The sequence below is a fragment of the Rhinolophus hipposideros genome (genome assembly GCF_964194185.1).
Source record: "Rhinolophus hipposideros genome assembly, chromosome: 13".
NCBI lineage: Eukaryota > Metazoa > Chordata > Mammalia > Chiroptera > Rhinolophidae > Rhinolophus > Rhinolophus hipposideros.
In genome coordinates, this window is record NC_138059.1 from 41,093,252 (window position 1) to 41,109,794 (window position 16,543).

Genomic DNA, 16,543 nt, shown 5'->3' on the forward strand with positions numbered 1-16,543 from the left:
TAATTTCTGGTTGTGAAAACTAGTGGAGATTTTGACCGAGTAAGATGCTGCACTCCCAGGCATTCCTCTTAAAGGGACTGCATGTGTCTTACCCACCGACAGAATCATTATGTAGTTCTGAGCTCCAGCTCTGGAGCAGCAGCTGTAAAGGCAGCAGAGACATATGATGGGGAACTGAGTTGCCTTGGGGCCTTTGGCTGTGGCTGAACTTGACCTATAGCAGATCCCCTCCAAAGTGGTCCTGGGGCTGGTGCCCTCAGTGGCCAGCTTGAAAATCAGATGGAGCATCACCCAGATGCCTCCAAGCACAACACACCAAACGGGTGGATTAGGCAGGCATCAGAGTCCTGCTGAGGCAGATCCTACTCTGTAGGGTCAGCCCATGTACAACTCTTCCATTGTAGCCAAGGCCAGTCCTAACAACCAGTAGCCCAAGGGTCAGTCCCTCCCATTGATGTGCAATTATCAACCAAGGCTCAAATAAAAGAGGAGGGTACACACAACCTACACAAGGGACACACCTGGAGTGCATGGCTCAGGTAACCAGAAAGACTGCACCACTGGAGCCCCATAGCACATCTACTACATAAGGCCACTCTATTAAAACAAAAAGATATAGCAGCCCTACCTGATACATAGAAACAAACACAGCGAAGCAGCCAAAATGGGGACACAAAGAAACATGTCTCAAATAAAAGAGCAAATCAAAACTCCAGAAAAAGAAATAAACAAAATAGAGACAAGCAATCTATCAGATGCAGAGTTCTAAACACTGGTTATAAGGATGCTCACTGATCTCAGGGAGAGCTTTAACAAAGAGATAGGAAACATAAAAATGGACATAGAAAACATGAAAAAGAACCAGTGAGAAATAAAGAATACAATAATGGAAATGAAGAGTATATTACAGGGAATCAACAGTAGATTAGATGAAGCAAGGACAGAACTAGTGATGTAGAAGATAAGGCAGCAGAAAACACCCAACCAGAACAGCAACAAGAAAAAAGAATCAAAAAAATTGTGAAGACTTTAAGGGGTCTCTGGGATAACATCAAGCATACAAACATTCACATTATAGATGTACCAGTGGAGAAGAGAGAGAACAAGAATCTATTTAAAGAAATAATGATAAAAAACTTCCCTAACCTGATGAAGAAAATAGATATACAAACCCAAGAAATGCAGAGTCCCAAACAAAATGAACCCAAAGGGGCCAACTTGAAGACATATCATTATTAAAATGCTAAAGGTTAAAGACAAAGAGAGAATCTTAAAATCAGCAAGAGAAAAGCAGTTACCTACAAGGGAGCCCCCATAAGTATGTCAGCTAGTTTTTCAACAGAAACTTTGCAGGCCAGAAGGATTGGCATGAAATATTCAACGTGCTGAAAAGTCAGGACCTACAACCAAGATTACTCTATCCAGGAAAGCTGTCATTTTGAATTGAAGGACATATAAAGAGCTTCCCAGACAAGAAGAAGCTAAAAGAGTCCATCATCACCAAACCAATATTATGAAAAATTTAGAGGGACTTCTTTAAGATGGGAGGGGGTTAGGGATTGGTGAAAAGGGAAAGGGATTGAGTATAAATTGTTAGCACACAGTAGTCATAAAGATGTAAAGTATAGCATAAGGAATATAGTTAATAATATTGTAATATCTATGTATGGTGACAGATATGTACTGGATCTATCAGGGTGATAGATGCAAATGGGGCTGGGGACAGGTGAAAAAGGTGAAGGTATTGAGAAATACAAATTGATAATTATAAAATAGGCATGGGGATGTAAACTATAGGAAATATAATCAATAATATGATAAAAAACTATGTATAGTGCCAGGTGGTACTAGTTAGGGGGATCACTTCTTAAATTATATAAATGTCTAACCACTATGTTGTACAATTGAAAATAATATAAAATAATATTGAATGTCAACTCTAATTGAAAATTTGAAAAAGGGGAAAAGATCAGTAATATTGTGGTAGCGTGGTACAGTGTCAGATGGTTTCTGGACTTATCATGGTGATCACTTCTTTAGCATATGGAATAAAATCAATAATGTGATATTAGCACTGTATAGATCTAGGTGGGTACTGTTGAATAACTATGATGTACACCTGAAACTAATATGATATTGCATGTTAGCTGAATTTTAATAAAAAAATCTTTAAAAAAGATAGCATCTTGAAAGCAGTCAGGAGTGGGGAAAAAAAGATATATTGCAAGCAGGAATAGTAACTAAATAGTGGCTAACCTCACAACAGAAACATGGAGGCAAGAAGATAATTAAATGACATATTTAGTGCTCAAAGAAAAATGACATTCCACCCAGAATTCAAAGTAACCTTCAAAAAGGAGAAGAGAGAAAAATTTTCATACAAAAAAAGCTGAGAGAAAATATCACCAATACACCTATAAATAATGATAATTCTGTAATATGAAGGGAATTTATAGCAAAAAAAACCCACAAATGGTAAATACATGAGTAAATATAAATGTTAATATATAATTTCCTTTAAAAATGCTGACCATTTAGGTCAAAAGTAATTAAATTTTAATTGAGATTTTTAATGCATTTAAAAGAAACATATATGAGAAAATAATACAAAAGATGGAGAGGGGTATATAAATGGAATTATAGTGTTATAAGGTTCTTACATTTGTGAGTATGGCATATGCATGTAAAGTGTGGAGTATTATGTGTAAAAAGCAAAACTCTGGGAACTCAAGCTCTGGAAGACTTGAGATGGGAAGAAAACTGGGGGTAGTGTGAAGGAGCAGCATAGGGAGATCACTCTTGAAAATGTAATATTAAATGGATATAATATTGATGAATCTTAGCAATAATTTAAGGGCATATATTATTAATTCTAGAATTATAGAACACTACATCTAACAGAATACACATTCTTTTTAAATACACTGGAAACAATTATTGAGATAAACCAAATGCTGGGCTATAAAATAAGTCTCAATAATTTCAAAAGTTTCGAATCTTACACAGTATGTTTTATAACAACAATGCTTTTTATTTAATTATTTATTTAATTTATTTTTATTTATTTATTTATTTATTTTATTTTATTTATTTAATTATTTAATTTTTATTTAATTATTTAAGTCAATAAAAATAAAATACTTAGAAAGCCCTCAAATACCTGGAAACTGAACAACACAATTTTAAATAAATAACACAATGATAAAAGAAAAATTCACAGAAAGGGAAATTGAAAAATAATCCTAAATGAGTGCTAATTAAAACACAACGTATCAAAAGTTATGGGCTATCACTAATGCAGCCTCTAGAGGTATTTTCTAGCTTTAAATGCCTGTATTATTAAAGAATAAAAGTTTAAATCAATGACCACAGTTTTTACATTAAGAACATAGAAAAATAAGAAAATTAAATGAATAGAAAAATAATAAAGATAAGAGCAGAATAAATGAAAAAAAAAATGAACATTAGACAAAGTTAATGAAGCCAAAATTTGGTTTTCTGAAAAGATTAATACATTGAAATCTCAGAAATACTCCTATTAGGAAGGCAAAATAACACAACATCTTGGGAAAATAATTTGGTATTTTTTTTCACTTAGAATGTGCCCGTGTACTACAAATCTGCAATTTTACTCCTAGTTGTAAGCCAAAAAGAAACTCTTGCAATCTATACCAAGAAACTCATATAAGAATGTTTATAACTACCCTGTTTATTATAGATTAATCTAGAAATAACCCCAAAGCCCCACCGCAGAACAATAGATATATGAATTATGGCATATTCATGCAGTAGAATATTGCAAGGAATTAAAACAAATAATTCCACCTATGCACAACAATTAATTTAATAAAAAACATCTCTTGAGTGTCCATTATGTGCTAGGCACTGATCTAGGAACTTGGGATACATCAGTTTATAATGCTGACAGTATCTCTATTCTTAAGAAAGTTATATTCTTGAGGTGGAGAAAGATAATGAGTATAATAAGTAAGTAATTATGTATTAAAGTACACTAAAAAGAGATGAATGACTATGAACAAAAGAATGTAAGGGGAACCTGGAATACTTGAGTTGGATAAATTGGGTGGGGGTGATACACAGTGTAGGAAGATCACTATTAACAATGTAATATTAAATGAATTTAATATTGATGAATCTCAGCAATAATATTGAAAGGCAATTGTACATTCAGATGCTGTGCCTGCAGCAGTGAAAACTCCTATGTAAATCTTCAGTTGCTCTTTTACCCAGATGTGAGGAATGTGGAAACCTTGTTTCGAGAGAGAACATGCACAGGATCAAAGCAGCTTGGATCACTGAGTCACCACCTGTATGTAAGAAGGCTATCAACTTAAAAAGCCATTATTATTATGTATACCACTAAGAAGGGGGAAAATGTGGTCAGTGATTTATTTCTTAACTGCATCCTGATTTCAGAAAGGTTGTAGAGTCATTGACACATTAGATTAAATTTTCAAAAAACTGAAAAAAAAGTCAATGTGGACATTTTTAACTGGCTATAAGACATACACCTTCAACCTACATGTCATTTGCCAGTTAAAGAAATAGTTGGCAGCTCTGCATTTGAAATTATATCCTCAAAACATTTGTAATATGTGATCTACCTTTCGTTCATATACATGGAATAATTCTCTATATATTCATCTGAAGATTATTTTGAGATACTTTTTTTCATGATATCAGAGGCAATCTTGCATTCAATTATTCAAAAAAAGCAAACAAACTTTGAAATATGTAATTCCATGGAGCCCATTATATATTATATATATACTACATAACTGGATATCCAGGTATATATATACATATATATGTATATATATATGTATATATATACAAAACCTCCTGCATAACTATGTATATACATTCTATATATACATATATATCCTATCTAACTATAATTTCAAATATTATACAAATCAGTGAAAATTAGTTTTTACCTTTTATTAATTTTCTGAATTTTGAAAAAGAAGTCTTTCTTTATGAAAAGTATACTCATTTTCCAGGTTTTATTAAGTGGTTTAAATATAGTACTATAGGTTAAAATTAAGATTTTCAAGCACAGACTTTGGAGATCACAGGGATTTCTTAAATGAACTCACATGAAAAATCATTTCTTGAAATATTTTAAACAAAATCCATCCTAAACACCTCCTTAATGTTCTAGGATGATTGCACAGAAATAGTAATATATGTATTTGACCTGTTATGCAACTAATTCCAGCTACTGAGAAAGTTGTTGAATAATTTAACTTCTAAGATTTAAGACAAAGGATTGTTGAACAGATTAAGTAATTTGATGTTATATTTCTTATTTTAATATATTCAATGAATTTCATATATTTTTGATAGAGTCATAACTTCTGCAAATGATCCAAATTGGTTTCCTCACCCAAATTTCAATCTATATATATATTGTTCTAGGCCAAAGAAGTTAGCATATATAATTATTAAGTGATGGTTTATAGTTCAGCTCACTACAAATTTAACTAAATGCATCAGTCATTATATGCTACAGAAATAGCTTTTTCATAATATACATCTGGATGTTTTAATTTTAAATTAAGCAATTTACTTCTTGTTCAATGTTTTAAAAGCATATTTTATTTCTTATTTGGTAAGTTTGTTCTTCATAATTTCTTTTAATATACATTTGTGTCTATGGGAGAACTTCAAATTACATATGTTCCAAGTATTGAAGCAGAAGCATAAATTGAAAAATGAATAATTAAGGCATAGATAATATGAGACTTTCTTACTCCAAAATTAGAGAGTATTAAAAATTAATTTTAAACATTATTTTTTGGAGTTTAATTATTTTTAAAGATGCTGGAAGACTTTGTAACAGTCATATTCACATAGAGTAAGTTGGCTAGTACCCATTTTACAGATCAGTAAACTGCAGAACAACTTGTTAGGACAAGCTATTTCATTAGGATTTGTTCAAGATAAGAAATTCAGCAGCACAGACTCATATTCACTGTTCTGTTCTTGTTTCCTCACTGTGGATAGAGTTTTGAAATTTATTCCTATGCATCTGTAGTACAGTATTTTCTACTGGATATTTAACTAGATACCAAGGTGTAGCATTCCAGAATTTGAATGTATGCTTCAAACATCTGGAGCTATACATATAGAAAATATACAGCTGTGTTTATTTCAATTTTTACACATTTACAGGGTTATAATACAATTATTTAAATGTATAATCTCTTATATATATGAGAAAATTTAAAAAAACGCATTTTCTGTACTTATTTGAAAATGCAATTGAAATAGGATTCAAATAAACAATTCACCACTTTTATTTAATCTTACAGTATTTATTTATATAATATATTTATTAATATATAATCATAGCTCTTTTTGGTCTAAACCCAAATATTTTTAAAAGATTAAAGAAACAGTGGGGATCATGAATCATACAAATAAAAAGAAAATTGTACAGAGGTATTCATGGTTAGCAAGTTTCCAGAAGAATTTGGAACTTCAGCAGGAAAGAGAATAAAAGCATTTGCAATTGGAATGTTTCTTTTATTCCAAAAATTTTATAGCATGGTGGACATTGTAATTAAATCTCAAAACACTTGTCCAGAGTAATTGTTTTATTTTTTCCTTCTTTCTTACTACTACTGTAGTATTTTCCTTCTTTCTTACTACTACCGACAAGATAAACACTTCTGGGTATTGATTTAATATAGAACGAAAAGGTTTTCATTATTTTAACCCCCGCTCCCCAGTCTGGTTAAAAGTATTAAGATAAGGTCATTTACCTTTATTTCTGGGAAAGGAACTGGAGACCAGCAAATGATATAGGAGGAGAGAAAATAAAATTTCATCTTAGATTCAATTCCTGGCCTTGATATACGGGAAGATTTCAGAGAACCTTCTAGTTAGTCTCTCAGTTGTTTTGTATGCTATTTCCTTTCTCAAGGGCATTTTTTAAAAAAGAAGCTGTGAGGGACTGGCCTAGAGGAACGTGATTTATAATTGAGCCAGAGAAAAATTAAATTGTAGTTGCATAATTTTTTGAAATAAATTTAAATTCAGTTTATCCCAAGTATAAGAATGACTGCAGGCACTTTTTCATTAGTTGAATGATTGAATAAATTTAACCTCTCTGAGCCTCAATTTCATTATTTGTAGGCTTTGAGTAATAATATTTCTCACTGGATGTTGTGAGGATTACATGAATGTAAGATATAAATCATTCAATTGTATTCCGAGTTATAACTAATATTTCTTCCCATTGTGTAGATGTGAAAACTGGGGATCTGGACATACCTCCAAACATTATTGGTCACGTTTCAGGAATCACCTTTCCTATATTGATTACTCTTCTGTTAAAAGCTTGAATTGGCAAATAACATTGTTTTCTGAGACAGTGCATACTTCCAAGGGATGTTCCCTAGAAACTGTGGATGGGTATTATATGTTAGGTGGGAAGAGTACAATAATCAGAAGAACATACATACATGTTTTATGTTTATAAAACAAGTCGCAATCCTTAATTGCAATTTCCACAGTCAAATTTGAGACAGTTATTAGATCTGATTTTAAACGAACGTAAAACCACAGGGCCTTCGCGTTTCTGTCCAGGACCAGCGCAGAGGCGGGAGAGAGAAGGTCCAATCGAAGCGCACGCTGAGGACTGGCCCCGCCCACTCCCATCGAGCTCCGCCTCTTTTCTGTGCAGCTTGCTAGGAATAGAGTTGTGCAGCTGGCTCGTCCCGCCCCTGCCTATGAGTGACAGGAACTGTGGACAGCAACATTTCCAGCCGGTCACGAAGTTTGTCGGCCTTTGCCTTGGCTGAGCTGAGGTGTGTGTCCATCATGGGCGAGTTCTGGGGAGGCGGGGGAGGGTCTGCCCGGGAAACCTATAGTGTGCTCCCAAAGCGTTTTGGAGATGATCGTTCCGATCCTGGGAGCCGCACTTGGGCGGGCTGGGCTGACGGAGGCTCTAGAAGAGGAGGCCCTGGGAAACCCAGTAGATACGGGAAAGATTTAAGGACCCCTTCTGGCGAGCAGGACGCTCGCGGTGGGGGTGGGGATGATCTGAGCAGGGTTCCGGCGGTGGGTGGGCGTGGCCGCCGCAGTTGCTAAGGAACGCGCGGCTTCCGCCCTGCCAGCGCGTCTGGTGAGGGTGATTTGGCCCCACCTATCTCCGGAGGCTTTCCACTGGAGTAGGGATTGGCTGCTTTGTGCTTTTGTGCGTCAGTTAATTTGCGTCCGTGTATTTCATTCTTTCTTTGTTTGGGTTCTGTAGTTCTCTCTCAGGCCTTCCTCTCCCATTTTACTTCTCTCCACAGTTTTCTCAGCTTCCCTGTGTTAATGACCAACTTTTTACATTTCGGAGAAGAGCTTTAGGGAGCATAAGGTGACTTTATTGGGGATGAGACAGGTTTGGGGGGGGAGGTTTGTCTTTTCCTGGAGTTTGATAAATCTCTGAACCCACAAGGTTCTGGTGTCCACGTGGATGACTAGGAAAAGGGGGATAGGAGATACGGTTTCTTCTCCCTGGAATTCTTTTTCTTGTACGTTTGATCTCAAGGAGCTTCTTTGGAAGTTGAGGCAATTCATTATTGAACAATATATGATTTCCCTTTCAGTCCTTACTGTGGAGAGCGGTAATACTAAGCGTATAAATTCCTCTTTTTCCTTCATTGGCCCATATTTAATAATTATGACATGGTAACCACAGATAACCATTTCTAAACTCTGCTTGTATCAGCTGGTCCCAAATGATGTAGACGAATAAACATTCCAGAGAGAAAACGAAGGAGCTGAAAGTCGGCTTTTACTTCCTTCTGCTAGGTTTGCTAGGTACATTGCCAAGATGGAAGCTTTTACTGCTTGTTAACACTGGGAAAAACCGTGGCCTACAAGTCAGGAGACTGCCAGGATTAGGGGATGTTTGTCCTTGGGCAATAAACCTCATAATTGTTATCTGTAAAGTAGGAATACTTTTATGTGCCTTTTGTTCCTGAAAAGTAAGGAGGAATAATTGATTGTGAAAGTATTTTTTAAATAATGATCTACACAGATGTAAAGTGTTACCGATTACACTTTCAATTCTTTTGTCTACATGATAAGAATTTGTAAACAGATAATTGTGATCATTCAGCTTAAAGTATTTTCAAACTTCCCTTATATTTTTTTAAATTTATTTTTAATTAATTTTCTTAATCTTTGGATTATTTAGAAATGAGAAACTCACTCATGTCTCCATTATTGATTCTGTGTTAATGCTGGTTAGGTAGCACCTGAAATGTCTTGCATGACATTTTTTCCCCCTTTGACATCATTAGGTTTTTTCAAGAATATACACATGTTGAAAGGATTGGGAAAAATTATTTTATAATCCAATGATGAATGACCTATTTTGTTAACTTTGAAAAGCCAAGGAAAGCTATTGATTCTCCCCTAAGAAAAAACAATTGGTAGCGTGAGTGGACCTTAGATTAAGAACACATGTTTTCGATCAATTTAAGGAATAAAGAAATCAACTCTTTAGCCTTGCCTAACCCCAAAGAGAGACTGGGTAATTTATGTATATATAAGCTTTATAACTGGGAGCATAGTGGGGTCTTTCTTTTTTCTTCCAGAGTGCATTTTACCGTAGCTTACCTTAGTTAATTCGTGGTCATCAGCCAACCCCCAATCCTTTTTCTTTTCTCTTTTTTAAACATTTAACAAACAAGACCTATCAATGCTCAATAAATTGTTGTTGTCTTTCAAAACCATGTAAGCTCTATTTTATTACAAATGCCCTTTGGCCATTCTCTTAAAGCATATTCCTATATTTAAGCAAGTAAAAAGAGAACTTATCAAATATTATGGGAAATACTAAATTATATTTTTGAAATAAACATTAAACACATAAACTTTCTCTTTTATCAAGCTCCATTTTAGACAAAGAAAAGATGATTACATTTAGTATATGCCACTGGAATATCATTACCTAACTTCTACAACTGTTTTCTTCAACTTAAGTGAATGATATTTTAAAACATTTTAATTTCCAGTGGGTAAAAAATATTGTTCTTGGTTCCACTATGGCTTTTTTCCTGATTTCTATATTAAAATAGAATTCTATAAGTAGAGTTATTTTCTTTGCTCAATTTCCTTTATATAGCTTTATCAATAAAAGTGGGCATCAGTACTGGATATTATCATTAGATAAAGAAAACTTTGAAAAGGGAAAAATATATTGCTTTTGTAATAAACATAAGAAAGTGCATATAGGAGCACCTGTTGTTTCTTTAACACTTACAATTTTATTCATACTGTTTAGTATGTTGAAAGATGTTAAAACTTTCGAGGGTTTATTTGAATGAAAATTGAATTGGGCAGCACCCATGTGGGGACAGAATCCCAGAGAGCAGTTTCTAGGCTCTTGGCCTCGTGGAAAGGTGCTGGCTGGGGTGGTAGATGGTCATTCGCCTGTGACTGGTTGATCATCAGCTGTAACCAGTTAGCTAATTGTCCACTGATATAACTGTCGTGGCTGTGTTGGCTGGTTGGTTGGCAGGCAAAGAAGCAGATGGTGGATTGCAGATCGTGTGGATCCTACTTCCTGTATCTCGCCTGGCCGCCAGCGAGACGGGGGTACAGGAAGACCCCTTGTTGGAGTGCAGGCGGATGTTTGCTGTCTGTTTCCAACCCAGCTGCCAGCGAGAATATAGTGGTATGACTCCCCTGTCTATGGCTCCATTGGTGTTCCTTTTTGGCCTCACCCTATCCTGCGTTCTTATGCGGGGATCGGGAGCTGAGACCCTGCATGACAACCCAGTTTAGCAGATAGAAAGGAACTCAGAGGAGCTGTACAAAATGACTTTTATAGGCAGAAGGGAGTGGGGATGAGGAATTTATACTGGCAAAAAAGCAGATTGGTTATTGGAAGGTTACTTTCCTTTAAAAGGTGGCAGGGGGCTATCAGGCAAAAAATGTGACTAGTTAGTACTGATCAGGTGATTCCTGATAGATTAGTTTAAGATTCCATTTCTGGGAGAGCTGAAATTGTAACTAAGTCTTGGTTTGGTGAAGTGGGGCTTAGCGTAAGCAACTCCATTTTGGGCCTGTTATCTTGTTTTTAACAAGTATTTAACAATTCCCTTCTTTACACTTCATTTCTGGTGGAGGAACTGCATTAAGGACATATTACACAGAACATTCTAATGAAATTAGAGTTTTTAGGGGATCAGTAAATAATAGGTCTTTCCTACTCTTGAGTTTGTAAACAGACAGGTGGAGTCTGCCCCCAACTTGCACATGTTAGGGTCCGGAGTCAACCCCTCCTCAAGTGAACAGAAGTCACACGATAATGCAAGTCACACAGCGAGGTTTATTTCCAGCTAGCTGGGGTCCGAGTATCTGCCCGACACAGCGGGTTTCAACAAGGACCCCAAACACTAAAAACCCAGGGTTTATATAGCATCTTCAAGGCACAGAGTAATTAAACTACAGGACTTACACAGCTTTAAGGAGTATGTGATATACTGCAGGACGTAAAGGCACACAGCAATTAACTACAGGACTTACACAGCTTTAAGGAGTATATGATAAACTACAGGATTTACACAGCTTCAAAGAGTATAAGATAAGCTACAGGGCTGCTTGTCTCCTCGCTGTCACTGCCCACATCTTGGAATTTACAGTCAGGTTGTGTTTACACTTAGGTTGTGTTTCAAGCCAGGGGCTGTTAACCCTGACCTTAAGATAGCAGTTCTCAGGCTAACAGTCTCTTACATTTCCCCCCTGTTTGTTGTTCATAATGAGCAATCTTGCTCATGTGCGGGCCAGCCATAGAGGTCCTCAGGGGCGGCCACTCTCTCATACTGTTGTCTGAGGACCATGAGCTGGACGGTATTAATGCGCTCTTTTACAAAATTAATAAGCTTGTTCAATATACAAGGGCCAAAGGTTAAAATGAGTACAAGCAAGACAATCGGGCCCACTAAGGTAGATACTAAGGTGGTGAGCCAGGGGGATCTATTAAACCAAGCCTCAAACCAGTTTTCTTGAGCTTCTCTTTCCCGTTTCCTTTTAGCTAACCCTTCTCTTACTTTAGCCATGGATTCCTTTACTACACCAGTATGGTCAGCATAAAAACAACATTCTTCTCCTAGCGCGACGCACAGTCCCCCTTGTTGGAGGAACAATAAATCAAGTCCTCTTCTATTCTGGAGTACAACCTCAGATAGAGAAGTGAGCGACTTTTCTAAATGACTAATAGAGGTTTCTAGTCTTTCTATATCCTCATCTATGGCCGCCCTTAGGGAGGTCATTCCTGATTGTTGAGTGGCCAGGGAAGCTATGCCGGTCCCGGCTCCAGCTATCCCCAAGCTGAATAGGGTGGCAATGGTTAGAGCAGTGATGGGCTCTCTCTTACTTCTCGTACTTGTGTCACCATCCCAATGCGAATATATGCTTTCCTCAGGGTGATAGAGGATGCGGGGCAACACAGTTACTAGGACACAGAATTCATCGGTGGCATTAAAGACCGAAGTAGATAGGCACGGGGTGAGGCCAGTCTTTGAACATATCCACCATCCATCAGTTCTGGGGATTAACCACTTAGTGTCACATTCCCAACTAGGGGAGCTGTTCATGGAGGCACATAAACTTTGTTTAGCTTGGGGCACTTTCCCTAAACAGGTCCCATTGCCGCTCACTAGTTGCAGGGTTAAGCCAACTTTACGATCCCCCCCATGAACACTGAGAGGGGTTCTTACTGTTAGAGGCGTTGTAGGTGGCGTTAAGTCCTATTGCCTCATAAAACGGGGGCCTTACATCATAGCACAGCCAACAGGAGGTCGTGAGGTTAGGACTGGTGGCATTAAAGGTCTCATATACAGTGCGCACCAGCTTCCGCAAGGAGTCTTCGATTGCCTGCTTAGCAGGTGTCGAAGGAGTTACAGAGGTCTTTGGCTGGGGTCCCGCGATCCCTCCTGCGGTGTCCTTATCCCTTGATATACCTGGGTTCTTGGTAGGGACGAGAGGGGCCAGTACCTTGTTTGGACCTACCTGAGTGTTGATTGTTTCGACCGATAGTCGAATAGTTAGAAGACCGCCGGGATGAGGGCCTGCCCATGCCCAACGGCCTGTATATAATTGGAACCCCCAAGTTAATCCTGATAACCAACCACGCTCTTTTCGTGCCGCGTCTTGGTTAAATTGGACACGTACCTGGGGTACCCGGTTGTGGGGGTCCCTAAAGGAGAATTTGACTAGATCCCTGTTCTCTACGTCCCACCGTTGGGGCCCGTCATTGGAGGTGACACAACTCCAACTACTACAATAGTAGCGGTCTGGGCCGCCACAGGTTTTCCAATTGTTTCTTAAGTTCCCTGGGCAAGCCCAAAACCCTTGCGCACTATGTCCTTGAGAGGTGTCGATTACGGCCCTCTTGGACATGACTGAGTAGTCATACTGCCGTCCACGTTTGGTGCCAAAAATGTCACGCAGGTCGAAAAACAAGTCTGGCCACCACGTATTGACTGGGGCAATATGTGTAGTGCTATTAAGGGTTGTGTGGGTTTGTCCGTCCGTTAGGGTCCATGTTAGCTTATGGGGTTGGTGAGGGTTGATCCCTGCGTGGCTCCTCTCCCAGATGTTGAGCAGAGTTAGGGCTAGCAGCCATTCCATCGTCGGCTGAGGCAAGGGGCTTGGCGCTTCCCCGAGGTCGAGAGAGCTGCAGCTTTAGAGGGTTGTCAGGGTGTCGCCGCACGGTCCACTCCTCAGCTTGTGTCTTCTCCAGCTGGTTGGCTCGGCGTACGTGAGAGTGATGGACCCAAGGCCCGATGCCGTCAACCTTTAAGGCGGTGGGAGTAACCAGAATAACCACATAAGGACCTTTCCACCTTTCTTCCAGTGTCCAGGACCTGTGTCTTCTCACCCATACCCAATCCCCCGGAACGATGCCATGTTCCGGGTGCGGTGCGTCTTTAATTTCATACAGGGAATGCACTAGGGGCCAAATCTCATGCTGGACCCCCTGCAGGGCCTTTAAACTGGCCAGATAACTTGGGGCCACCTTAGGGTCATGATCTGGAAGAGTACGAACAATAATGGGAGGCGGTGCCCCATACAGAATTTCAAAAGGTGTCAACCCATGTACATATGGTGAGTTCCGAACCCGGAAGATGGCATAGGGTAGGAGGGTCACCCAGTCCCCGCCAGTCTCAATGGCTAGTTTGGATAAGGTCTCCTTCAGGGTCCGATTCATTCTCTCTACCTGCCCTGAGCTCTGGGGATTATATTCACAATGTAACTTCCAATTGGTCCCTATCGCTCGGGCCAGTCCCTGTAGGACATTACTGATGAAAGCTGGGCCGTTGTCGGAGCCTAAAACCTCGGGGACTCCATATCTGGGAATAATTTCCTCTAGCAACGCCTTAGCAACAACCTGGGCAGTCTCCCGTTTCGTGGGGAAGGCTTCCACCCAGCCTGAAAATGTGTCAACCATGACTAGCAAGTACTTGTACCCACACCTCCCAGGCTTTACCTCAGTAAAATCCACTTCCCAATTCCGTCCCGGCGCTCTCCCCCGTACCCTTGTACCTGTATGTAGGGGTCCTTTCCTACTGGGTTTCATGGCCTGGCACCCAACGCACTGATCTACGATCTCTTGGATCTGAGCTGCTTGTCGAGGAAAACGGAGGCGGGCAGACTCAAGAATTGTCAGCAACTTTTTCTTTCCCAAGTGGGTGGCTTGGTGCAGGTTGGAAAGGAAAAACAGTCCTAGCTGTGCCGGCAGTATCAATCTTCCCTCTTCATCCCGATGCCACCCATGGCGATCAGACTCCGGGCAGTGGTGGCTCTGGATCCATCGCAGGTCTTCCGGAGTGTAGTCAGGTCGCGGGGGCAGGCGCGGGAGCTCAGGTGCAGGCAGGGTGAGTGCTAAAGCTGATGATGAAGCTACTGCCGCTGCTTTGGCCGCTTCATCCGCTCGCCGGTTTCCTTCAGCTTCCAGGGTCCGGGCAGACTGGTGCCCGGAGACGTGGACAACAGCAACTGCCCGGGGCATTTGCACGGCTATCAGCAGTCTCTGCACCTCCGGGAGATTGCGCAGAACCTTTCCTTCCGCTGTAACAAAGCCTCTCTCCCGGTAGATAGCACCGTGCACATGGACAGTGCCGAAAGCATAGCGGCTATCGGTGTAGACAGTCACTCGTCTCCCCTCAGCCCGTTCCAGCGCTTCCGCCAACGCGATCAGCTCTGCCTTCTGGGCTGAGGTCCCCGGGGGAAGCGAGGCACTCCAAATGATGTTCCCGCCTTGGTCTACTACTGCTGCGCCTGCCCTCCGCACACCATCTATAATGAAGCTGCTTCCATCAGTGTACCATACCAATTCACTGTTGGGAAGTGCGGTGTCCTGGAGGTCGGGGCGCACCTGGGTGACTCTTGCCATGACTTCTTGGCAATCATGCAAGGCAGCTTCCAAGTCCGGGGTCGGCAGCAGGGTGGCTGGATTCAAAGCAGTGGGTTCAGCGAAGATGATTCGGGGCGCATCTAGCAAGAGACCTTGGTAATGGGTTAGGCGAGCATTGGTCATCCACTTACCAGGGGGATGTTTCAGGACCCCCTCGATCGCATGGGGGTCACCACCTTCAAATGTTGCCCGAAAGTGAGTTTATCTGCATCCTTCACCATTAGGGCTACTGCCGCGATTATCCTTAGGCACGGGGGCCATCCTGCTGCAACTGGATCTAGCTTCTTGGATAAATAGGCAACCGGACGTTTCCAGGGCCCCAGACGCTGCATTAGCACCCCTTTCGCTATTCCCCTTTTTTCATCAACAGAGAGTAAAAGGCTTCAGGGGGTCTGGCAATGCCAGGGCCGGGGCTCTCAAGAGAGTGACCTTGAGTTCGTCATAGGCCTTCTGTTGGTCTGGCCCCCAGGCCCAAGAGACCTTATCCTTGGTTGCCTCATACAGAGGCTTTGCTATTTCAGCATACCCCAGAATCCACAGCCGGCAGTAGCCTGTCGTTCCTAAAAACTCACGGACCTCTCTGGCGGAGGTCGGGACTGGAAGTCTAAGAATAGTCTCTTTCATGGCCTCTGTCAGCCATCTGGTTCCCTCTTTCAGCTTATATCCCAGGTAGGTGACTGTTTGCCTGCATATTTGAGCCTTCTTTGCACTGACCCGATAGCCCAACTGCCCCAGCTCCTGGAGGAGGTCTCCAGTGGCCCGTCGGCACTCGGCTTCGGAGGGGGCTGGCAGGAGCAAATCATCTACATACTGCAGGAGCGTAACTGAATCATAGCTCCGGCGGAACGAGTCCAAATCCTGAGTCAGGGCTTCATTAAACAGAGTAGGAGAGTTTTTGAAGCCTTGTGGTAGTCTAGTCCAGGTCAGCTGCCCGGGGGTTCCCTTATTGCCATCATGCCATTCGAAGGCAAAAATGTGTTGACTGCTGAGTGCCAGGGCAATGCTAAAAAATGCATCCTTCAGGTCTAAGGTAGTGTACCAAACATGTGAAGGGGGTAAGTGACTTAGCAAAGTATAAGGGTTGGGGACCGT

At 40.4% G+C, this 16,543-nt stretch overlaps 1 protein-coding gene across 3 annotated transcripts in view; it reads left to right on the plus strand.

Moving 5' to 3' along the window:
• Positions 1-7,714: 7,714 nt before the first annotated feature.
• Positions 7,715-16,543, plus strand: part of TRIQK (triple QxxK/R motif containing) — a 124,276-nt gene continuing 115,447 nt past the window's right edge. The window contains exon 1 of one of the 3 annotated variants that reach the window (XM_081070956.1): positions 7,715-7,838. Coding sequence is in view for 1 of the 3 variants with exons in the window: in XM_081070955.1 (XP_080927081.1) it covers positions 10,562-10,705 (144 nt within the window). In the remaining 2 variants the exon portion in view is untranslated. Of the gene's footprint in view, positions 7,839-10,555; positions 10,706-16,543 lie in introns of those variants that run through there. The other 2 variants (XM_081070957.1, XM_081070955.1) reach the window with 2 other exon arrangements.